The sequence below is a fragment of the Gobius niger genome, assembly GCF_951799975.1.
Source record: "Gobius niger genome assembly, chromosome: 23".
Classification (NCBI taxonomy): Eukaryota; Metazoa; Chordata; class Actinopteri; order Gobiiformes; family Gobiidae; genus Gobius; species Gobius niger.
In genome coordinates this window covers 16,149,682-16,176,031 of record NC_136874.1, presented here as the reverse complement: position 1 = coordinate 16,176,031, position 26,350 = coordinate 16,149,682, and the positions used below count along the sequence as shown (strand labels likewise).

At 43.0% G+C, this 26,350-nt stretch overlaps 1 protein-coding gene across 2 annotated transcripts in view; it reads right to left on the bottom strand.

Moving 5' to 3' along the window:
* Positions 1-26,350, bottom strand: part of LOC306981750 (FERM, ARHGEF and pleckstrin domain-containing protein 1-like) — a gene marked incomplete at its 3' end in the record, with an annotated part of 61,193 nt that overhangs the window by 30,670 nt on the left and 4,173 nt on the right. For both annotated transcript variants that reach the window (XM_079581393.1, XM_079581394.1), the window contains exon 2: positions 2,601-2,705. In XM_079581393.1, coding sequence (XP_079437519.1) covers positions 2,601-2,705 — 105 coding nt within the window. The remainder of the gene's footprint in view (positions 1-2,600; positions 2,706-26,350) is intronic.

The following is a 26,350-nucleotide window of genomic DNA, read 5'->3' as shown; positions in this document are numbered from 1 at the left end:
CACCATAGTTCATTTTTGCTGACAGAGAAGGCGTTTTTACATTCTGCCAATTTTGGGTAACACAGCATTATTTGACATCGTAAAAGGTGAAATATTCTGTAGAGTGAATACAGAAAGAAACAACAGACTGATCAGGTCAGGATTTTAAGGCATGGGAATAACATGTGTAAAACCATGAAACACTGAGATAACTGCATGGTAGCAAATCCATGGCACTGCGATGAACACACTTTGAGTCCAGTGATGCACTGTGCTTTTTAAAAATGTGGACTTTAAACACTGCTCCAGTATGTTCTTGATGAGGGAGTAAGGTTATAACACGGTTAAGGGCTCAAGAAAGTACATTTTGCATAAGTTATAATGTCACATAAACGCAACCTGTACAAACGACTCAAATGTGACCTCGATCCTGTCCATAGTAACGTCTCATTAGTCATTTACAGCCACTGTTACTGCTGCACATCCATGATTCATGATTCACAGCACGTCTCTGGCTTCATATCGCTGCGCTCGGGTTGACCTCAGCCCGTCTTTAACAACCCCAATGCAGACGATGAAGTCACTCTATTACCGTTACATTATTTGTTCCATTGGTTTCACTGCAGCCTCTGTGATTCAGTCCATCTGCCCCCATGCATCCAAAACCTGTTCCAATGTGACTGACAGATATAGCCCTTGGCGTGTGCACCAGATTACAAACAGCTGTTATACTATAGGAAAACAGGTTCAAGCACAGCAGCCCAGGTGGAAATGTGGAGATGAAAGAGGGGTCAGATAAATTTGATTTCTGGGGTTCACCTTGCATGGAGGAATTTTGATTTGCAAGTGACAGTGAAAGCTTGTTTTGATAATAGTAAAAGAGCAGGTTGGGGTTCACCTGCAAAAGAAGAAGAAGAAAAAGAAGAAGAAAAAGAAGAAAAAGAAGAAAAAGAAGAAGAAGAAGAAGAAGAAAAAGAAAAAGAAAGAAAAAAGAAGAAGAAGAAGAAGAAGAAAAAGAAGAAGAAGAAGAAGAAAAAGAAGAAGAAGAAGAAAAAGAAGAAGAAGAAGAAGAAGAAAAAAAAAAAGAAAAAGAAGAAGAAGAAGAAGAAAAAGAAGAAGAAGAAGAAGAAGAAAAAGAAGAAGAAGAAGAAGAAGAAAAAAAAAAAGAAAAAGAAGAAGAAGAAGAAGAAGAAGAAGAAGAAGAAGAAGAAGAAGAAGAAGAGCTGTGCAACTGTACAGATGATTTATTGTTTATAAAAGAAATGGGCAAAGGGAATCTACAAATGTCCATTCTGATTATCATTTGTCAAGAATGAGGTTCCCAATATCATACGTACATCTACCGACCATACCAACTTTATTAATAACGCACTTTAAAAACTTTACACACATCGTCAGCTTAAAGCTGCCCTCGACTTTTCCATTTTCTGGCCCAGAATTGTTGCATTCCCACATTAAATCGCTAGATGTGCCACCTTTGAAATGTGAGCTAACTTTGTCCTGCATATGCAGAAAAAAATGCATATTATGACAGAAGTTTACAAAAGATAGAGGAGAGTGAGTTTTTTCCAAATAAAGCCAAAGTGGCGCCACAAGAGGATATGCTAGGATAATGCCAACTTGGCTTTCAGATTGGGTAATTGTCCAGATATTTGTGAAATTTACAATGTACAACACTCTACATTCTCAAAAACAAAGTAGTTTTTCATGAAATACAGTAAATGTTATTAATAGTCCAATAGTCCAAAGTCTATTAGTTTGCTATTTCAGTAATCGATTAGTTAAATACCACAGAACTGGTCAAAACATCTGCAGCATGACAGTCTAAAGCAGGGGTAGGCAACGTCAGGCCCGTGGGCCAAATCCGGCCCTCCAGCACAGAACCTCTGGCCCTCAAGATGATTTTGAGAAACACTATTACACAAATCAGAGAGTACTTTTAACATTATTAGACTTAAATGGGAGAAAAAAAAGATGCACTGGAAAAAGAATGATTATTTTAAGGAAGAAATGACATAAATCTACTTGAATGAACAGATTAAATCTAAGGTTTCAGTAGATTTGGTCTGGTTTTAGATGAAATAAAACCTAGTAGTTGTTCTCTTGATTCAGATACTTTTCTGTCATTTCACGTGAAAAACAATTATTTGTCTGATTTCAAGTTTTATTCTTGTTCCATTGGCGCTATAGCATTTGTATCTTGGATCAGTTCAAACCGACTCAAATTCAACACAGAAGAACTTCAATTCAAGCAATTTGAAATGATTTATCTCCTTTAAGATGGTCATTTTTGCAGTGTTGTGCTTTACTTTGGTTTAATAATCAGCGCCTTCGGCCCTCGGTGTATTTACAACAAAGAAAATCGGCCCTCCGCCAAGAAAACCTGCATACCCCTGGTCTAAAGGCTAATACAAACTGCCCTCCACTACAATTAAAACTATTGACTTAAGTTGTCACGAGAAATGTATCTTTAGTACAGATCACATGTTCGCAAAGCTAGCACAAATAAACAAGAGGATATTGTGGGACGTCGCTACAGGCTACAAAGTAATAACATTTTCAACCGCACAGTCCTTGTTTACCTACTGTCTCGGGAGGAAATCACTTCAGGCCCGCCTTACCGTCATTTTGCGGTGGTCCTGGTACTCCAGCCCGAAGTAGTCCCCCTCCGTCAGGTTGAGATGCACGCAGACCAGGTCGAACAGGACTTTGCCGCCCGAGCGTTGCTGAAAGACAAAGCAATAAGTAAATTAGCGCTAAAGACCGTAGCGTGTCATTAGCTAAAGGTTAGCCTAACACCATTTCATGCTTGAGACTATCACTTACTATCATTTGCCAGGCTCTAGCCGCTTTACGGAATCACAAACAAGCCCTGCTTTCACTTAACAAGCAGCTGACCTTTGACCTTTATACGGGTCCGAAGATTAGGGTTAGGGGAGTAATGAACAGCCGCGGGGAGGGGCTCAGCTGGAGGAGAGATGACATTTCCTCATAATAATCAGATTTAAACGCCAAGCAAACAATGTGACTTCAAAGATAAATTGGGATTAGACAAACAAAGCCTAAAAAAGTAACTTTGTAAAAACGGCTCGCTTGGATACCGTCCCCTGCCAATTTGCAAAGCTTTTGAAGGCTCGTACCGTGTCATTACAAGAGCAGAGAGAGTACGATGAGGCTCTTGTCAGCTCCAGATATAATGACAGGCAGCTCTCCCCTTGACACGTACGCACAAGCACAACACATACAAGCCTATATTATATCATTAAAACCAAATGGGAAAGGGTAGAATCACTTCAATCTGTCATTAGGATTTTAACACAATATTTTCATAGTATTTATCCGGTGTGGTGAAACGAAAACCTCCCATTGGAATCACAATTTTTCCCTCTTTTTAGCCATTTTCTGCCGGACTATGAACATATTTATCACACATCAGTAAAGTCAAACCAAAATCAGGTCCATGTGGATGTTTTTTTCACAGTAAATTGTTCAGTAGAAGCAAAAAAATGGCACTCATTAGCTAGCAGAGCAATAAGCCAACGCTAGCTTCAATTAGCTTGTTGCACAATGTGGCTACGCTAGTTCCTCTGAGCTGAGGTTGTGGGCGCTAGCACTTCCTGTTCGTATTCATTTCCATTAAGATGAGCTTAGACCCGTTCGATTCATCGTATTTCCTACAGATTCTGTGGTGGACAGTGAGTTTCTGGTAGATGATCACTTACCGCAGGTTAAAGAGTTGCTCTACAGTGTGAATATTTCCGTAGAGGAGACGTCTATCTTTATAAGGATCAGTGAGTTTGTCTTGGAGCTAAAGGCTAACATTAATTTCATGCATTATACAATTTGAATAGAAACTCACTGCCCACAACGTAATCTTTAGAAAATGTGATCATTATTCCAGGAAAAGAAAAACAGACAGGAAGTACTGGCGCTCACAACTTCAGGTCCGAGGAGCTAGCATAGCCACACCGTGCAACAAGCCAATAGCTTCCTGGTTAGCATTGTCCGTTTTTTTAAGTATCTACGGGCTGTTGAACCATTTTACTCCTCGCGGTGTCTTTGTGTTTTTATTTAGTAAAAAATATATTCATGATTCAGCATTTGTTAAAGGTACACTGCGTAACATTTGGGACAATGCTGTTGCCGGCAAAACAAAACATGCTCCTAATGACCAGCTCAACACAGAAAATGCTATTACTGCACTGGGTGATCAAAGAATGGATTTGGATGAGAAACTAACCTGTTTAAGTCTCAAATTCTACTGATTTTAGTCACATCTCCATGGAAACGAGCTGGAGACGTACCCACTCCCGGTAAAATGTACAGTCATATTTTAGGAGCGGTGAGCCTCATGAATGTTTGTTTGTACATTTATGAGGTATTTTTCAGTCAGGAAAATATATGTCCTAAAATAAATGCTTGTATTTCAATTTTATTTATTGGGTTAAATTCTACGCGGTGTGGCTTTAAAGCAGTACTAAGTAACGTGTTTACCTTAATAAATCCTCCCCGTAGTCCCTGTGGGGGTAATACAAGTGTTTATGGGATGATTGGAGGGTCTTTCATCTCCCCCTGGTGTCTCTGGCCAGAAAACCATGTTTGCAACTTGACTGCCCCCGGACCGGAGTCACCAATACACACTAATGGAATCACGAAGAAGAAGCTAACATGCTAACGGGCAAAGCTAACTGCGGGCTAACGTCACTTTAAACAGTATTTACAGCCAGGTTTGAGTGAAAAAAAATATTTCCATTGTATAATTGGATGTACAGTAACCCTCTCTCCCTTCGCCTTTCCTGTCGGCGTAGTATTTACTCTCCAAGACAATTAATAAGTTAAAAAATCGTAACTTGCTACTACACCTGCAGTTGCGCTTATGGCCTCTAGGGGGAAGAGTTACTTAGTACTGCTTTAACCTTGAGGGCAATTCCAAACATGCCGTCTTTATGAGAACAAATGTTGACAATTTTTCGCCGTTAACATAAGCAAGGCCTGTTCTCCTTGTTGCGCAAAGCCCTCCTGCCCCTCATTATGTATCATTTTGTGCTTAAGGTGAGCACAGACGGTTGTTGAAGTAATTTGTCCTACACTCCCTTTAACACTGAGGTCTATGGGATCACTTCTGTAACCCTTAGGCCTCCCTTTTGAGTGTTCAACATGTGCGCTCTATGTCCTGCAGCATTGCCATCGCTTGCGAGGCTTCTCCAATCCCAACATTGTTTTCCACCACCTTGGACGCCACATTGTTGGAGTTGGATGTTTTGCCCTCGTAAGTTTCCATGCAAGATTTAACTCAAAGCACAGTTAAAAATTGGGCGGTGCAGAAAGCAAAGCAAGGGCGGGGTTTGGAATAGTTTCTTCCTTTCTAACTGTTCATCTTCTCCAATGCTCTCCACCATCTTTCGGTCACGATTACCAAAGAGATTTCTGAAGCATAATAACATCTCTCTAGCTGGGGCTTCTGTTGTGTCTTTGGGCCGGGACGGTGTGAATGGGAGTTGACAGACAGGCCGACCGTCGGAAAACAGTTGGTTGCAAACACACGGTAGCCAGATGGGGAGCGAGCCGGCTCACCGCGGCCTCGACCGATTCACCCGATTGTTTTTCTTTCTTTCCTTCTGTTTTTTTTTCTATCCACAGAAAGGTGCACTCTAAACTATTGTGAAAGTATGACAAGAAGGGAAACCAAAGCTGTGTCAGTTCTGTTTGGAAACAATATCGCGTAAGAATGTGTTGTGTTCTCGGTTTGGGGAAAAAACAACAACTCTCTCTTTTGTTTTGGACAAGAATGCCTTGTGTGGGCCGAATTTGGTCAACACCTTACAGGGAGTTTGGGACTGAAAGTTAAAAGTTTACTTTGAAAATCGGTGTGTTTAGTGCAAAAAGGTAGCATTATCAATAGGGTGTACATTTACATTACCTACAAGAATATGACAAAACAAAATACCATCTTGCACCGATACCACTTTTTCCACTAGTACTTTGATTTGATTGACTTTGCTGCAGCTATTTCGCTCAATATAGCCATGCTGTATCTCTCCATTTTGTATTTTCTGAGTAATTTTCAGTTGCTGGGGTACTTTTACATATGCATTTCGACCCTAAGCATAAAGCAGCTTAAAGGAACAGGCCACCGTTTTTTACGTCCTGACATATGTTCTTACCTGAGCTTAGACGAGTTGATGCGTACCTGTCTGGTCTTTGTGCGTGCCCTCAATCAAGCACAAAGACCAAAGATGTTGTTAGCATTTGGCCTCTCCCAGTGTATTCCTATGGCTCCAAAAGGGGTGAAGTTAGAAGCGACCAAGCTCTTCCACGGACACAAAGACCAGACAGGTGGATCAACTCGTCTAAGCTCAGGTAAGAACATATCACTTAAGAATTGCCCGTGAGCTGCAAGCTAGTTAGCAACATTAGCATTGTTCTGCTCATCGTGAACACTGCAGACCCAGCGCTGTGGTACAATAATACATCTAGCTCTGGTTAAATCCAGCACAGACACCGATTTAGAGAGTGTAGTCAGTGATAAAGTCAGCTCGATGTGGAATGTTGCATTTCCACACAATTCTCCAGCTTGTTGCTTTGCTCTGGTCAGCTGAGAGGCCACACGTCCAGTGGTATCGGTTTCTAGTATCAGGACCACATTAATGAGTACAAGCATGTGGTATCGAGCCGATATCTGACACCGGTATCAGTGCATCTCTAAAACTCTCCATCGGTTTAACCTTACATTAACTGAACATTTGATGCCGTTTTCACAACAGAACCCTGATAACTGTTATGGTCTGCAACACATTTGATACGCTAACAAATTTGACATTAATTTCCATAATGTTAGCACAGCAAACTTGATCTTTCATAAGTACACTTTCAGTGGAGTTGCTCTGTGCTGAACCAAATCTCCATTCCGCGGCGAGTCCCTGTGGACGCTCGGGAGGGCTTAATAAACCCGGGTCAGAATCCCAAGTATGTTTGGGGCGCAAAGGCAATTTCCTCCGGCATCAGTCCGGCCGTAAGCCGGCGCGTGTGCAGAGGGGAGATATCCACTATCACATCGGAGTCATGGGAGAGAGAGAGTGGAACGTAGAGGAAATCCTATTGGGGGGCGGTTGGTGAGCGCCTCATATCAATAACAGGAGAAAATAACTGTGGCTTTTTGTGTGAATGACTGGATATCACTTCATACATGGAGCCTATTTCACAGCCCCGGCTGGATTAGTGCTATTCCCAAGAGCATTTCCAATCACGTTAAGTGAGTGAGGCAAGTGCAACTCACCTTATCTATAATTGGTCTAAAATTGAACTTAAGATGCTTTTTTAAACTTTCAAAATTCCTATGAAAATGGAAAAACACATCCCTTTTTTTCTTTATTGCTGATGATAGTATATTGGCTGTTAAAGTGATAGTCTGGAAGTGTAAATGCTTTACAACTTTTATGAATTTTGCTAAATCGACCTCCTGCTCTTGCATTTTGATGTACCATAAAGTAAATAATAATATATATTTATAGTATTTTGTGCATAGTCCCTCCTTCCCAGATCTTTGCAACTAATAAGAGTCTATTATCCTCCCGCCTTGACCAATGAGATGAGCTTTTCCCGTGAACCAGCCTGCCAGGTCCAATCCGGAGAGGAGGGGGAGGAGCTTGATCGCTTACTTTGGAATAAAAAAAAGGGCTTTCTGATTATTTTGAAATGTGACTCTATTTCTCCTCACTTTGCAAACTTACAGACTGTCACTTTAAATCTCAAATAAGATACATAAAAATGAAAGTATGTATGAAATCTTAAGTCATCTGCACTGATGTGTAAATCAGATCCAAGATCCTTCTCAAAGAGCATGGGAAATAGTCAGTGTAAGAAATGTGATCATGAAAAGTAAAATAAGGATTGCTGTTACGTGAAAGGTTAGCCTTCTGACCTGGGTTAAACCTGGGTTAAACCTGGGTTAAATCTGGGTTAAACCTGGGTTAAACCTGGGTTAAACCTGGGTTAAACCTGGGTTAAACCTGGGTTAAACCTGGGTTAAACCTGGGGTGCGCTGCAGTTGGTCCGCACAGGATAAAACAACATTGTGTCAGCGGCACGCGGTCGAGGAGCCGACTGTTTATTTTCCGTCCGAGTCAAGATTTCACACGTTTATTTGTTTAATCACATCTTTCAACAGCGAGAAGAAGTCACGAGAAGAAGGAGACACGGATCATTGAGAGCGAGCGGTCCAGGTGGGTGAACAAGGCGGCCTCTCAGCGCGCTGGGTCGACCTAATACCTGCTGGTCCCGATCTGAACCACCGCTCCTAATCCCTCCAGGTCACACTTGAGCACGCACACGCCGGCGCCAAAGGTTAGCTAATCTTTTGGCTTTTTAATCCTCTACCTGTGTAGTCCTGACGGCACACTTGTGTAAACAGTTCACACATATCCTCCACAAGATCATTTCTACACTGCTGTTTGGAAGATATACACACTTACAATATCGAGCTCATCTCCAAAAATTGAACAAGGCAGAGGTAGAAAAAATGTAGATAAAGTTTTACCCAAAATCTAAAAGCTGGACTGGAGTTTACAGCCTATATGCCAGAATAACACCACATCTGAAAGCTGCGAACTCTAAAACTCATCTAAGTTTCCTCCTAGTTTTTGTGATCATGTTTTACTTCCTTTTGTGTCGCTTTTTTTGGCACATTTATGTCACGTTTTCATTGCTTTTTTTTGTGGTGTTTTGGCTACATTTCTTGGCAGGTTTATGTAAAACAAAAAAAGCAAGAAAAATGTGATGAAAACAAAAAATAAAAGGACAAAATCCAGCAGTCATAACGAGAAATAAGCTTAATTTGTTTTGTAGGTCTTAGCTTTCAAATGAGGCGTTACTCTGACCTATACAGGCTGTGAGCTCCAGTTGAGAAGCTTTTTAGACTTGGGTTCACCCCCGCCAGAATCAAGTGCATTTTCTCCGGTTCAGCTTTACCCAAATCTAAAAGGTCACAGCCTATTAGGCCAGTGTAAGCCCTATAACTGATTGCTCTTTTGTGGCTTTTTCTGTTGTATTTTTTAGGCACGTTTTTGTTTCTGTGACTTAGTTTTTGTCTCATTTGTGTCTCTATTTTGACTCTTTTTTTTTTTCAAGAAGCCTTTAGATTTGGGTAAAGTCAAACTGGAGGAAAATATGCTATAGTCTTCAGTTCATGCCTGACTTTCGGTTGTCATTGTAAAAACCTGCTAGTGATGCTACAGCTACATTCCGATGAGTGGACTACATGCACTGAGTAGGCCTTGGCCGATTCGTGGTCATCGAGTTCAAACAGGAAGTCGGGACGGTCCAATTCTTCCTGAATGTTGGCAGCCGCTACACTAAAGGAAGCAGCCACGGCTTAGAGGCCGAAATGGAAGCATGTACATTCGTTTATTTACAGGCACTGGGGTTCGTCTCGCTATCTGGATGATTCCGTGAGAGGTTGTGATCGTCTATAAATATCTGCGGAAATTTTGCAGCCGAGCCGAGTCTTGGCTCCCGAAAAAAAAAAGAAAAAAAAAAGAGCTGAAGCCTTTTCACTTTAGCGCACAATCCAGTCTTTCAGCAGCGCCATCAATGAGCCCTTTCTTACCCGGCCAAAACCACTCACAGCAACTTAGGCTTGGACGGGGTTCGGAGACACGCACACACGCTCTTATCTGAGCGGCTATGTGGACGACCAGGAGCAACACAGGCCTGGGAGGAAACCATTTCAAACCTTAAACCCAGGCTACTGCTACGTGACCCACTTTTTAAACGAATACTGATTAGAGCTAGAGATTTCTGGCGCATCCAAACTCAACAAGCAATGGAAGGTGGGGTCATTATGGCAGACCTAATCTTATTAACAGAACATCCCAGATTACCTCCTTCTGCAGTCCATTCACGCCAAGGCTAAAGTTAGATGAATACACTGCAAAAAGTATTTAACTAGATCAGTATCTAGTATCTCAATTTGAGCATAATAATCCAAATTTTAGCTGTTTTGACTAGTTAAGAAGTTCTTGGGCATTTGTCCTAGATCATTTCACTTGTTCTGAGATGTTTCTGACTCGTTTCGATACATTTCGTCCTTATTTCATGTCATTTTCTTTGCCAATGGGGAAAGAAAATTGTTCTTGTCTCATTGGCAATTTTACTTTCTTATTTCAAGCGAGATTTACCCTAGAACTGGTGTGAAATGTCCTCAAACAAGCAAAGCAAACTCGGTCCGATCAGGAAAAGTGTCTGAATGAGTGAAAACCGCTCAAAACAAGAAACATTTCCTCAATTCAAGTCATTTAAGCCAATGCTTGATATTTACTTTTTGTAGCATAAACGTAGCTATGGGCTGGGTGCTGTTCACTTATACCAGTATCAAAAATTGAAGTATAGTATATCTTTAGATCCATGTTTTGATGCTCTTGGTCCAGGGACAGCATTCAGCTCTTAAAGGAACAGGCCACCGTTTCTCCATACTGAGATATGTTCTCACCTGAGCTTAGACGAGTTGATGTGTACCTGTCTGGTCTTTGTGCATGCCCTCAGTCACTCACAATGACCAAAGATGTTGTTAGCATTTGGCCTCCCCCAGCATATTCCAATGGCTCCAAACGGAGTGAAGTTAGAAGCGACCACGCTCTTCCACAGACAGGTACACATCAACTCGTCTAAGCTCAGGTAAGAACATATCTCAGTATGGAAAAACGGTGGCCTGTTCCTTTAACCCCCACCTGAACCGAGCACATTTTGGCTTTACCCAAATCTAAAAGCTTCTTGAAATAAGTGTCAAAAGAGCAACACAAATGAGACAAAAACAAGGATGAAAATGCAGCATAAGATTGACAAAAACCTACAGACGAGCAACAGAAAAGTGACAAAAAAGTGATGAAAAAAAAGCTTTGTTGGCCTTAGCTTTCAAATTAGGTGCTATACTGTCCTATATGTCAGTGTTTCCCAACCAGGGGTACTTGAGGACTTAGCAGGGAGTACTTGGAACTATTTCAGATTGAAAAAAGGGGAACATGTAACATCATTTTTTATAGGAAAAGCTATATTTTTCAGTGAAATGTGTTGCTTTGGGAGAATTGTAGGTTTATTTTGACTGCAACATTGTCCTTTTTCTTACAAATACCACTTTTAAGTAATTACTTTCTAAATAAACTGTAACGCCATTGAGGTAGGGGGTACACGGTTGACCACTGAAAGGCCAGAGGGGTACGAAAGACAAAAAACGTTGGGAACCACTGCTATAGGCCGTGACCTTTGGGTAAAGCTGGACTGTACTTGGTTAAGGAGTTAAAGGAAGTGACTCGGTTGTTTCAGCCCAAATAGATGATTTACCAGTTATTTCCCCTCATTTTTGCTTGATTCATTATTTACATTTCTCCTATTTTTGTCCCATTATTCCACAATATATTTCCTTATTTTTGCCGCAATTTTTCAAAACATTTCTTGAATTTTTCCCCAAATAATACCCCATTTTCCACACATTTCTTGATGTTGGAGAACAACAAATAGTAAACCCAACATATGGTGAACCCGATATGGTAAATGTGCAGATCTTCCACACGTTATTGTTCTGTTTTCTGGTTCTAGATTTCAAGTATCAGGAAGTATCGTTCAGGCATCAGTATTGAAAACCAAGTATTGTTAATGTACTGGTATCTGGGGGGAAAATGTCCCGGTACCCAGCCATCGCTGTAGCCGTATAGATACAGACGGCATCTCTGGAATCACCCATATATGGTCATGTTTGAAAGCAGTTAAGGGGGAAAACAATTTGGAGAAAAATGTAAACTTTCTCTAATTATTCAAAAACTACTTTAACAAATGCTGATTTATGAATATAGTTTTCTACTAAATAAAGATACAAAGACATGGGGAGGAGCAAAGTGGTTCAACAGCCCATAAATACATGAATAACGGAGAATGCTAACTTGATGCTTCACGTTAGCATCGTGCTAATGCTAACGGCTAGCTAGCACTAGCTACAACTGCCGTTTTTTCACTTCTACTGAAAAATGTGCTGTGAGAAAATATCCAAATGGGCCCGATTTACACTTGACTTTATTTATGTGATAAATAAGTTGATATTCCACCAGAAAATGGTTAAAAAGAGTGGAAAATTGTGTTTCTCTGAAGATTCTATTTTCCCCCTCGGCGAAGCCACGCCCCCTTCTATGACGAGATGCCGTCTGTGTCTATACTTCTCCCAGCCAATGTTCAAAACTTCCACTGCGACCTGCAAAAGCGAGGTCGCCTGTGAACAAGCAGTGTCCAGTCGCACAGCTGCCCCTCCCTCGTGACTCTTCCCATTGAAGATAATTACAAGGCATCTCTCCCAAAGCAGGAGCGCTCAAAATAAGTGTCCATTAGTGAACCCAACTGGGCTCAGAGCTTGGCAGACATTGTTCGTTTATCTTTGCCCCAAAAAAAACCCTCTATAACAAGTGAAATGATGATACATTGCTTTTTAAAGAGCCGGTGCTTTATAAGGAGAGAGGCGCTTTATTGAGAGTTACTGTGTGTTTCCCCCTCCGAAAAACAAGATTCCAATAAAAACAGCGACGTTCGGTAAGCGCTCGCCTTTAGCCGACGGTTTCTCATTTCTTCTTGCAAAATGACTCACGGCCTTTTCGTAGCGATCTAAACCCAAATTACAGCTGGGTGTATTGCAAGGGGGCCCGAGTGTCAGAGTGGAGTATAAAAATATCCATCAGCGCCGGCCGTCCGCTCGGCTGTGGCAGCTCCCACACAGTCAACAGGTCTGGTTTGTGTTACTGGCCCTAAACAGCGCTCGCGGAGAGAAGCTAATTGTGGCGCGAGGGCTAAATCAGGAACAAGTGTTTGCCGGTGACGAGATGCAATCTGTTTGACGTGTTATTGGATTTGATAAGGAGAGGAGTACAGTACGAGCAAATGTGAAAAGGGAAAAAAAGTGCAATTAAGATTTGCCGGAGTAAAGGACAGAGATCTGATGTTTCTAGTCTAGCTGAAATATGTTGGGCATATGAATCAATAACAGATCACTTGTATGATGATGAGGATACTCTAATTTATGCATCATCAGTGTCGTATGTTGTAATATGCGCTCAAGCAAAAACCGTCTCAAATGTTTGGCTTCATGTTCTGTTGTGGATGTTAAATTGATGTTAAATTGACTTTGCTCGGAGCGTATTGCGTCCCCTTGTAAACCACACACTTGTGGGTGAACTATAAAAAGGCCGACCTTCAAAAAGACTGATAGTGGCATCAATCACTGCAGTTACATGACCATGGGAAAGTCTAATCTCTTGCCTATCCGGACTAGAACAGGATTGCCCAGAGCCGATTGGTTTCCTGCCTGGGTCGGACTGGAGCAGCATGTAACCAGAAAGCGTCGGGCCGCGGGAAGCAAAAACAACAAATTGTCAAATAACATTGTGTTAGTTACTTCTAATAGACTACTGCGCCATTGTTCAACAAAGCTGTGTACAACTGTCGGACTAGACTTCACATGTAAACGTACTGAGTGATGCTCGAAGACTGGAGTTGAAATAACCACAGAATATGTTTTTTATTTGTTGTCTAATTATGTATATAGTGGCACATGTTATACATTAGGGATGGGACGATAATGAAATTTGGGGTCACGATTATCTTGGCCAAAATAATTGCGATTAACAACATTATCACGATATTTGCCTATGGTTTTAAAAATCACTGAAACTGCAGAAATGATGGGGATTGGGATATTATTAAATAGTCCTCTTCATTGTCTGCTAAATAAAGGTCATATTGAGTGAGACATAAAGTATTTATAGTGTGTAACATTTTGGACTATTTCTACAGTGGGTAATCAAAGAATGGATTGGGATGTGGAACTAACCTCCTGATATCTTAAATACTGCTGACTTTAGTCACATCTCCATGGAGACGTACCCACCTCTGGTACAGTTACCAGCACTGGTTGTCTGATGGCGGTCATCTTCTAGCACGATAATAAAAAAATGTGGTGATTGATTAATTGCTGCATTTGATTAATTTTTTTATTGGGATTAACGATGTCATTGTTTATCGTCGAATCCCTATTACACATCCCAACTTTGGAAACACTACTGTAGTACGTTTGCCTCCAGAGCGGTTAGTGGAGTTATTTATTATCGAGTCTGTTTTTATGATGGACCTATCCATCTGGTTTGACAATCACAATAGGCAGCTTCTATCCAAGCTTCTGAAAAACAAAAGACAAGATGCAGTTGGACTTGTCATTTGGCTCCAGCAGGTTGGACGACTGACTGTAATGTTCTGCTCAGTGCAGTACATTCAGAAGAACACAAGCAGCTCCAGTCCACCCCTGACCAGAACCAGGAAATACGACCAATGTAGTCCTCGAGTGCTCACTGTCTCTGCACTGATAAGATGCTATTGGAGTGGGAGAAATGTGTATGGATAAACAGTGAAGCTCCCTGGGCTCTGCATGTCTCTATCACCTGACTACAGCGCCTGAGGGGATCTGAGAAGGGACTTTTACTTGGTCATGAGATCCTGCAGTGGAACGTCTACGGGGATAGAAACCAGATGGGAGAGTCTGATGATAAGAACGCTCCGCACGGGGGAAAGACTGAACAAATTCCTCTGCAGGTCGCCCGCTGTGGTCCAAACCAAGACGTTTTCACCACATTTTTATGTACTGTGTTCTATTTTCATAAATGTAGCAGGAAAAAAGGATGTCAGTGTTTTTTTTACCGTCTCACTGAAGCTAATGCAGTGTCTTTGCATTTGTTTTTCTCATGAATGAAGCAACACGCCTGAGGGTGATGCAGTAGGGCCTTACGTTGCTGTGACAATTATAAAATGGGGGGTTGGTAACTGCTCCCCAAAGGTTCCGACTAATGAGATCCGCGACATAAGCATAAAAATTGTCATTATCTTCTAATTCGATGGCTTTATATATGGGATTAAAAGCGCTTCCCGTCCTCGTGTTCGGAGCATAAGCGGCTCTTATCAGACGTGATGACAAATTGCTGGAAATATTTCTACACCCCCCAGGTTGTGCACGGGAGAGGGGGGGAAACAGCTGCTCGGCTCTGGAGAGACAGTGTCAGACAGATTTTTCCTTAAGGTGGGATGTGTAAAATGCAAAACAGCACCTGGCGTGATCGCTGCTTTGTGTGTCAGGGTGGAAAATGAAACGTGCCCAGGGTGGAGCTTTGGGGTACGCCGTTCCAATACAGACAAGAGTCGCTGAAACTTAGACTGGTTTGCTATTGAATTTTTTGATGAATATGCACAACCAAAGGTATTTTCTTCCCCCGCCCAGGTTTTCAGACAGATAAAAATAACCCTTTTACATGTGACCTTGATCACGGACAATATACAGAGGTGTCTACAGTGGGCAGCAAGTCAAATGTGACGCTTTTTATTCATCCATGTTCATATTTTTCTTTGCAGGGTCAAACATTAATATGAACAGTAGATGGGTGAAAAGGAACATGATGACATTGTCTTATAGTCCAAAAATTACTGGAAAATCGATGACCAAGCCACGGTGACCCAAACAATTGGTAATCCACTTTTTGGTGTTTCAAAATCAATACATTCTAACAATTTTAGAAAAACAATTGTTGCCATTCCAGCATACAATATATAATATAATATTCCCAAGATGCATCTCCTTTAACACATTTGAATGAATTCCATGATCTTGACCCAACAACCAAGAAACCCTCTGTCTTATTAAGGTTCAGGAGACAGGTAAGCACCAGGTAACCTTTTCGTCTCGTGTCATCTGTGATCAAAGTACATTTCTTGTAAAAATGATTCGTAGCAATTCAATCAAAGAGAGGAATGAGGGAAATGTTGATATTCAAAATTAAACTGGACAAAACTGCAGCCGATCAGTTTTAGACCAACATTTTTGTGCTTTTGATAAAATGCATGCAGTAAAAATACTGCAGTGCCATTGTTGTGGGTTCTGTCACCAAGGAAAAAAATATATTTTTCAATATATTTGAAAATTTAAGAACATTTTTCAAATTTTCTTAAATTTAAGAAAATTTGATTTAAAGCCAGTTACAATTTAATAATCTAATTCTGGCATAATTCATCAATTGACGGTTAAAGTGCATAATGACACAGTAGACACACTTTTGGCTAAAACAAAACATTTTACCCATTTTTGATGTTTATAGTTTCACTTCCTTATTGGACACTGACAGGAAGTGACATAGATACAGGCAAACAATTGTAAACTGTTGCCATGCCGACCATGTTGTGTCCATGGGAGTGAGTCAAACTGCTATGGCCCTTTACCTTTATCTCTCAGTTTCTATCAGCAACTTAAAAATTCAAACAAAAATCACTTTACTGCCCAAAATGTCACTGAAATAATATTATAATTATTACATACAACAGATGCATCTAAATAAGTCATACTTTCAAAAGCATTAAAACCTGTCAAATGCACTTTAATGCTTTTTAACGCCGTGCAGAAACCCTGAAACTACGAACTGTTCAAAACAATGCAATTTTAGTCTCGATGCAGAGACACAAGGGCCCATCTCCGCTCAAACACTACTGCTCTGCTGACGGCGTCGAGGAACCAAATTCCAGGGAACAGCGGGACATCTGGGCGACACTTCCTCCCTCCTCGACCGTCCACCAATTGCGTCGGACCGCGCGGATTAGACTAAACTGCTTAACCTTCTGGCGAGGCGTCGAAGCCAGCCTGCCACCCCGCCAGAAGGGAAAGGCCTCCTCCGCTCTCGCGCCCGCCGTCGCACGGACGTGGACGGGCATATGCCGAGAAGTAAACAGCGCGTTGGCAAAACACCGATGGAGAAGAAACTGGGGGGGGGGGGGGTAGAGCCGTGATGAAAAATGCCAACAGTCGATGTGCGGGTATTTCTGCTGCGCGCACGCCATGGCTCACCGCACAATAGCAGCGCACAATTAAATTAAGCTGCTGAGTGGAACACAAGCGGAGGGCTGTACCATTAAAATGCAATTAGCGCCATGTGTGTGTGTATAAGCTATGCAAGGCTTCAGTAAATGTGTGGCGAAAAATGGTGGACAAAACACAAAAGAAAAACCCTAACCAGCGCTTTTCTGCGAGCGAAGTGTTGCTCGAACCGCTAATTTATGAGGTAGAGGGGCGTGGATGCGATTCAGGGCTGGGTTTGTGGTTAAACTTCGCCTGGAATGATTTAGTCGCTGGCTGCCGCAATCAAAAGATCTTGCAGCGTGAATATCTTGCCAATTTTGTAATGAGGCGTATAAAATGTACAGTGGAAATAGAGAGTAAGATAGCAATAACACAGCTAACCCAGTGTGATAGCGTTTTGTAGCCGAGAGAGGTCAACTTTCTCCCCCTAAACATCACATTCCAGGGTGACGGTTTGTGAGCGTCTGTGGACGGGGGACGCGGCAGGGGGAGGGAGGGGTCACCGCTGAATTCCGCCGAGGCTTCTGGAAAACATCCAGCGGGACAACTTAAGATTAACAAACGCTTCACCTATTGAGAGAGGATCCAGGGCAGGCCAGCGAGCCAGCGAGCGAGCGAGGGGTGAAGTGTCTGGCAGATGTACAGGGCTTCGTTATACGGGCATGGCTTGCCAGCGCTCGTTTGGGATATTGAGACCGACATTTGGGTCCTAAGCCTCTCGCTAAACCCTGCACCGCGGATGCTTTGCTCTTGTAATCTGTGCAGCGTCAAAGCGGTGGTAAAGAAGGGTCTTCAGATTCATGCCAACTCTAAACTAAAACTGTTGCAAAGGCTGAAACTGTTGAAATTGCTGATTTTTTTTTATTTGCATAAACTGTAGAGACTAGATGCAAGGTGGTTATTTTATACTCACTACTGCCACCTCAGGTCTTACGTGTAACTGCACCTTCTATATTAAGCTCGTGCATGACGGCACTTTGGACCCGAAGTAACACATTTCTGAGTGACAGTTAGAGGCAGTTGTGGTGAACAGGTCTGAGCTCTTGTACACATCAGGACATGGTGGAACATGTAGGGGAGGAACATTTTTAAACTCTGTATAGTCCCTTTAAATTCAATAAATTGCATGAACTGTTTAATTTGCATAAACTGATTCAATTCCATTAACTGGTTAAACTGCTGAAACTGCAGAAGCTGAAGAAGGTGGCTGAAAGATCTAACTGTAGCTGAAGTTCTATTAAAATGAATGAGGACACCCCTCCACACAACCATACAAATAAATGGGCAGAATTCCCAATCTCATAGAAAAAAAAATTGAAAACTGTAGAAGACTGAAATTGCTGAAGCTCAACATACACAAATTGCAGAAATTGCAGAAAATACGGAAAAAATGGCTGAAAATCCTGAATTTGCAGATGCTCCATTGTAAGTCAATGGGAAAGATTGGAACTTCAGCCGGTTGTAGAAAATCCATAAATCCCCAAATTAATAACAGGATTTTCCACAAACATAACTCGCAGAAATTCGCTGAGACTGTGAAGGTAGTGAAAATCCAGAAACTTAATAAAACTAACAAAACTTAATAAAGATAAAGACTGACGAAGGATTCCGCAGTCAATGACCCTGGAAAAGCCAGAAAGATTTGGAAGTTTCATCTCTTTGTGTGAAATAAAAAGAGAGAACAGTGGTGTGTGTCATGTAGAGGAATCTGGAAGAAAGGCTTTATGTTTTTCATTACAGAAGACAAAAAAAAATAACTGAAAGCAAAATATTTAAAAAGTGTCTTTCATACAACAGTAACCTCCCTTTCCGACATCCTATTAGCTAAGAAAGAATCCAAAGAATCTTCCTCGCAGAAGGCATTTCCTTCTTGCCTGAAGATGGACACTGTCCGGAGCAAATTTGCACGCGAGATATACACACTGTGTTTCTCTCTCTGTAAATTTGCTTCGAGTGCCTGCTGCGATGTGAAGTCAGGTACATGAACACACTGCCATGTTCATGTAGCAGCAGTTGTAATAACACAGTAGCTGTAACTGTCACTACAGGCCAAACAGAGGCTGCTCCAGAACAGTCCACTGACTCCACAACATGACACATGATGGTGTGGTGCACAGCGCTGTAAACCGGAGGCGACGCAATTACCCCGGAATGGGCCCCTGCTCCCACTCCTGCGGGCCCCTCCGGCTCCTCACAGGGGACCTCATTCAGCCACAAGAAGAAAAAAGCACCACTGTATTCAGCTGAAGCTTTGGAGACGGATGTAGCAATATCGCCCGGTCTCTCTATGGATATGGCTTTTGACCGCGCAGTGTTTCTCACGACAGAACATCCCGGGTCTGGTTTTTTTCCAGATATTGCGTCTCTCTGCGCAAGAGGCAGAGCGGGAATCGTCGCTCAGAGGGATCCGTCCGTGGCCCTGGCTTTGAACTCACCGGGACTAAACGCTTCCACGTGCCTGCGCATCTTTTACCGTGGAAAAAAAAAAGTCAGAATAAATCATCTTAGTAAAACGAGAAACAAAACACTCTTTCGATGGGTGTTGAAGGAATGTATGGGAATTAATAGGGATAAACACGGAATTAACAAGCCTGAAGGTGGCTTTTTTACAGATATAAACTGAAGCATAAACATTTGATTGGCAGAAATGAAAAGTCTCAAAGAAATCATCTCCATCTGAGCACCACCTTTTCTATCTACATTAGGCACTCAAAGCGCTTTACAGCAAGGAATCCCTCGCCCATTCACTCTCTGAATCATACACCAAAGCAGACACTGGAGGCACAGAGGGTGAAGTGTCTTACCCAAGGACACAACCACAGTGTGCACCTTCAGGGCCCAGGATTTGAACCCCTGACCTTCTGGAGTCTATAAAAGTCTATAGTTCAGGTCAGTTTTTAATTTCTTGAAATATATTGGGAATTTTCCACCCCTTTGCAACCCTACTTACGATAGGTCAACATTTTACATTTGTAGTTATTGTGGCCTGACCGAAGCGTGACAGCGACACAAACTTTTTTTTAATCCACGTGTGAAAGGTTGGAGGGCTGGACCGGCTTCAAAAACTGGAGTGGCCCTTCTCTGTGGTCTCCTGCCTCAAGAATGTATCGGACGGAGCCTGCCAACATCACGTAAGCATACCGTTTCTCACTTTGAATATGACTGGAGCCCACATGCTGGACGGGTTTATCTTACTAATGAAAAAGCAGTGTATAAATCAGCTCTACTCCCTCTTCTCAAACACGATCCATCCCTTCGTTATCTCCTCCGGAACGTACAAAAGCTCATCATTTTTTTCACATTCACAACAAGTACAAACCTAAGACAGATCTCTGCGATGACACATGAAACTGCGCAGATCACAAAGCCGGCACTCGTGTCTCGACAGAAAATAACTGCTTTTTATTGTCTCTAAACATCACCTTTCCACCCACACACACACACACACACACACACACACGCAACCCTGCAGAAGATATGAAGGTACGTGATCATACTGAAGCTCCAAACTACATGTTTTCACCCTCCACTCTCTCACCAGCCCGAGTGCATAAAAGCAGTTTCTAGTTTACAGGAAAGAAAACAGAGAGGTTGAAATGGGAGCACTCATGCCTGAGGGGGGGAGCAGCAGGAAAAGGTGGCGAGGCGATATCAAATCACGCAGCCCAAGCATTTATTGAGCTCGGAAGATGACCAATAGACTTTGTAACTTTCTTAGCAATTGTCCTGAGATTCAAAAGTGTGAATATCGCTCCGAGCTGCAGTGGCCCAGGGGTTAGCTTGTATATCTAGACTCTGAATTCACAGCTCCAACAGTTTATTGAGGCTGAGCACAGACTACATGATTTTTTTCAGTCTTAAAAAAATGTGTGAAGAATGCCCCATTCCACACAACATATAATTCTAAGAGCTCTATAGCCACTCTAATCAGCATAACACTTTTCAGCAGTGCTAGCATCATTGCGAGAGGGTTTTCTAATCATCAATTACCCTCAAGCTAACACATGTACCATCACAACCTCTGCACACCTATGTAGGTATGCCATTAAAAAACACCCGTTTCCAGCTAGAACAGGCCTTCACAACATTAACCATGTCTAGACTGTATTTATGATTCTTTTAATGTCATCCTGATTGAAAAAATAAGCGATTTTCTTCATAAACAAGGACCCCAAACCTTTGAGCAGTCGTGTATTACCTGTGGATTTAATAAGAAAAGGACGTGGACAAACTTCAGACAGTGGAGAGAAGCTAGCAGAGAGACGCTAGCAGAGAGAAGCTAGCCGAGAGAAGCTAGCAGAGAGAAACTAGCGCAAAGCTAGCGGACGGAAAGAAGCTAGTGGGCGGAGAGAAGCTAGCGGGCAGTGAAAAGCTAGCAGAGAGAAGCTAGCAGACAGAAGCTAGCGGGCGGAGAGAATCTAGCAAAGAGAAGCTATCTGAGAGAAGCTAGCTGAGAGATGCTAGCGGGCGGAAAGAAGCTAGTGGGCAGAGAGGAGCTCGCCGAGAGAAGCTAGCGGAGAGAAGTATCTGAATTGTCCAACTCCAAACACAGTACAGGCAGTTAAACTCTGTGGTTGATTGTAGCTGTAAAAGATGGTTCATGTGAACTTTTGGTGATATAATGTGCTGTTTGAGGTGGTCTGTGTGGGGCAGTGGCCATGACATTAGTTGTTTGTGCCTCTGTTATGACAGAGAAATGAAAATGGAGGTAGCTAGGGTGTTTTTCTGTGTATTTTCCACTGTTATTGGCTGCTGCATTCCGTGTCTTCACTATTGTGCGTCCAAAATCGGGCTTAAAATTAAAAAATGTTTGATTTCCTGCGTCTGGGTCGCATCTTTCGGGTCCAGTCGTGAACCGTCCTACACACACTACGAGACACGACACTCTGCAACTCGATGGAATACTCGCTGTGACTGAGAATTACAACAATATCGGGCATAGAAATCGATTTTAGTGTATCTTGGGTGCTTGGTGCATTCTCTCCCATTTCTCGCTACCCATTGTCCTGCCTAATGCCTACGAACCAAAAAGAAAAGAAAACAATTGAAAAACCACCTTTTGAACAAGACAATGCAAATCCATTCCCCGACAAACAATATGCAAATGTTTGTTTTTCGGGGGCCGAGAGAGACCACGAGCCAAATTCTTATTCTGATTACTGCCATTGTTGCTGTGAATCTAGTCAGACCACAACAATGGAAAAATGCCAATCACCCGGTCGACTTCTGCTTTCCGTTTGAGCCGCCATAAGTGAGACTCGCTCCCGCTATCGTCTTTTCCTCATTCCTTTCATATCTGTCCCTTCCATGTGTGCGATGGACTCCCAAAGCGGACACTGGCGGCGCAAAACCCCCCCGCCATCTATCTCAAATGTCAACTATTTCACATGGCAGTTAAGAACCGACTGCCTGTGTGTGCAAGCGCATAATGGGACCAGTAGCTCATCTTTCATAGGCCTTTAGGGGGAAACGCTCGTCCGTCAACTGGCTCTGTCCGTAAAGCTGCTCCATCTATCTTCCTATAATCCCGCGTATCTTGTGCGTTTGTAATCCCGGAAGCCATTGTAAAAAGGCACAATGCATCAGAAACTACGCGTAATCGTAGAGTAGGCCGATCATGGCCACAGATTAGGGTCAAATGTATATGAACCCATCAGAAGGCAGTGTTAGGGTATGGAGGCATAACCAGAAGCAAACTGTTATATCCTCCACCAACGAACATCTGTGAGGGGCAGGGTTCAAACAGGCTACATAGCACCCAAGGGAGTCCACGGTTCAAATTTACCGCAGTCATAATAATCCAATACAGCCCGGACGGCATGGGAGATTAAAAATGTGCAAACCACAAGTGCAGTGACCACCGGCGACAGACAAATAAGCAGAAATATGCCACAGAAACCAAATATATTTATGAGAATATTTCGAGATTTGCTATATTCAGGCTTTTTAGGAGAGAAGCTAGTGGAGAGAAGCTAGCGGAGAGAAGCTAGGGGAGAGAAGCTAGGGGAGAGAAGCTAGGGGAGAGAAGCTAGGGGAGAGAAGCTAGGGGAGAGAAGCTAGCGGAGAGAAGCTAGGGGAGAGAAGCTAGGGGAGAGAAGCTAGGGGAGAGAAGCTAGGGGAGAGAAGCTAGGGGAGAGAAGCTAGGGGAGAGAAGCTAGGGGAGAGAAGCTAGGGGAGCGAAGCTATGGGAGAGAAGCTAGGGGAGAGAAGCTAGGGGAGAGAAGCTAGGGGAGAGAAGCTAGGGGAGAGAAGCTAGGGGAGAGAAACTAGGGGAGAGAAGCTAGGGGAGAGAAGCTAGGGGAGAGAAGCTAGGGGAGAGAAGCTAGGGGAGAGAAGCTAGGGGAGAGAAGCTAGGGGAGAGAAGCTAGGGGAGAGAAGCTAGCGGACAGAAGCTAGGGGAGAGAAGCAAGGGGAGAGAAGCTAGCGGACAGAAGCTAGCGGAGAGAAGCTAGCGGAGAGAAGCTAGCGGACAGAAGCTAGCGGAGAGAAGCTAGCGGAGAGAAGCTAGCGGAGAGAAGCTAGCGGAGAGAAGCTAGCGGAGAGAAGCTAGCGGAGAAAAGCTAGCGGAGAGAAGCTAGCGGAGAGAAGCTAGCGGAGAGAAGCTAGCGGAGAGAAGCTAGGGGAGAGAAGCTAGGGGAGAGAAGCTAGCGGAGCGAAGCTAGGGGAGCGAAGCTAGGGGAGAGAAGCTAGTGGAGAGAAGCTAGGGGAGAGAAGCTAGTGGAGAGAAGCTAGGGGAGAGAAGCTAGCGGAGAGAAGCTAGCGGAGAGAAGCTAGCGGAGAGAAGCTAGCGGAGGGAAGCTAGCGGAGAGAAGCTAGCGGACAGAAGCTAGCGGAGAGAAGCTAGGGGAGGGAAGCTAGCGGAGAGAAGCTAGCGGACAGAAGCTAGCGGAGAGAAGCTAGGGGAGGGAAGCTAGCGGAGAGAAGCTAGCGGACAGAAGCTAGCGGAGAGAAGCTAGGGGAGAGAAGCTAGCGGAGAGAAGCTAGGGGAGAGAAGCTAACGGAGAGAAGCTAGCGGAGAGAAGCTAGCGGAGAGAAGCTAGCGGAGAGAAGCTAGGGGAGAGAAGCTAGGGGAGAGAAGCTCGGGGAGAGAAGCTAGCGGAGAGAAGTTAGCGGAGAGAAGCTAGCGGAGAGAAGCTAGCGGAGAGAAGCTCGGGGAGAGAAGCTAGGGGAGAGAAGCTAGGGGAGAGAAGCTCGGGGAGAGAAGCTCGGGGAGAGAAGCTAGGGGAGAGAAGCTAGCGGAGAGAAGCTAGCGGAGAGAAGCTAGCGGAGAGAAGCTAGCGGAGAGAAGCTAGCGGAGAGAAGCTAGCGGAGAGAAGCTAGGGGAGAGAAGCAAGGGGAGAGAGGCTAGGGGAGAGAAGCTAGCGGAGAGAAGCTAGCGGAGAGAAGCTAGCGGAGAGAAGCTAGCGGAGAGAAGCTCTTGAGTCATCTTCTGTACTCTGCAGTTGGAGTTCTTCGTCGCTCTTTTGTTTGATGATACGCCAGGTCAAAGTTCAATCCTTTACGAGCCAGTTTTATCAGTTGGTGTAGTATCACGTTGGGACTTGCCAAGGCTGCGGCGAGATTGTCGCCACTAGACCGAGTTAAAGTCCTCCATCAAACCACCGCAGGAGCATGTCGTTTCCTAAAGCATATAATTCAAGCCTGTTTTCTAATAACCTCAAATTGAGTTCACGGCTTGTTTATTTGAAAAAGATTCGCAGGCACTCACTTGTTCCTCTGTGTAGTTTTTTTTTTTTTTTATATAATCCCACCACAAAAATACTTTCCCTCCCACATAAAAAGATGTAAACCTCATCAATGGCGCTGACCTCACGCTACACCGAGCAAATCTGGGACAGCGGGCTTTACTCGAGTGGAAAAAATCCCGCCAGTAGTATTTTATAACATGATTTCCTTCAGCTGGAGAAGTGCACAGGGGCATGAAAGGGACGGGGAAATGTGATGTTTTGTTGCAGGTTTGAGGAAATGTGAGGCAGAGTTGGGCCCTGGATGCGGAGACACGTCAGCGCACATTAGCCTGCATCCTCCCCACCTTTTGAATTATTTACCAGGTGGGAGCGGGTTGCCAGGCTCTGCTCCATATCAATAATGAATATTCCCGGCATGTGGTCACTAATGCGTCGTGCAGTGTGCTCTCAATGGCAAAGGATGCAGACCTCAGACTCTACACAAAGTAAAATAAGAGAGATCATCTTCAGCTTTGGGGTTTTCGATCGAACAAGATCCGGTTATGGGCCCCCTGCTGCACTCCGCCATACTCCTGGAATTTACTTCTGGCAATAGGTGTTAGTAGTTCTGCTCATTTACCAGCAGAATAAATAAGATATGTAGCAGAGACTTACATTATTTGTTAAACTACAACCTTCATGTAACTCTGTTTGTGTTGACAGTGCAGAGCTTTAATTTCCCGCAACCCTCGAATGCCTCATACTCTTCCTGGTGCATGTAAACAAAAGGAGGAAACAGACCTGGCGGTTCCTCGTATAGATTGGATTATTAAACTGTTTTTTTTTGTAAACTTCTGTCATAATGCTAAAATCTAACTGTTGCCGCGTCTGCTGCTTCAAATATTTGCCATCCCTGCATGTGTAGGTGAGGCGGGCGTGGGGCGGAGCTTGTCTCGGCTTCTGCGGGACAAAGCTAGATCGCTGTTATTTTATTTATTTAACCAGCCAGGTAGAAACTTGGGATTTACAATCTCTTTTTTATATTTTTTATTGTTTTATTCAATGTTTTTAATTATTTTTTGGTTTATCTATTTTATTTTTATTAATGTCTTTAACACACTATTTATTGTTTTATGCAGGTTTTATTTATTTTCATTTTTTTTTTCTTTTTCTTTTTTTAAATTTATTTATTTATTTATTTATTGGTGGTAGAGCTAATAAGTATTGTATCTGTTTTTAGGATCTCATGTGCAGCACTTTGGAAACATTTGTGTTGGTTAAATGTGCTATACAAATAAAGTGGATTGGATTGGAGTGACTTGGCCAAGAGGCAGCAACACAGCCATAAAACAGCTCACATCCAATATTAGGCTAGGTGAAATAACTGCGGCTTTGTATCAATTTCATCAATTTCAATTTAAAAGAGTTTGGAGAGACCAACCCAGTTCATTTTGCAGCTGATTCCAATCAACAACATTGAAAAGCCTTTTTCCCCGCTCCAGTCCTGACACTGGGAACTGACAGGAGGAATTTATGAATTGATCCGATCTGCTTTCTTGTCATTTTATGCAACTGTGACGCACGTTGAATTGCCTCGTGTATGAATTGTGCTCTACAAATAAACTTGCCTTGCCTTAATTCGAAGGTGGCGTGAAACGATGGAATGCAGGAATGCAACCATTCAGGCCAGGACGAGCGGAGGGCGGCTTTAAAGAGCAGGTATTCTGCTTTTTGCAGGTTTTTGATTTGAACACATCTTTATTGCCATCTTACACTTTGTTGGTTG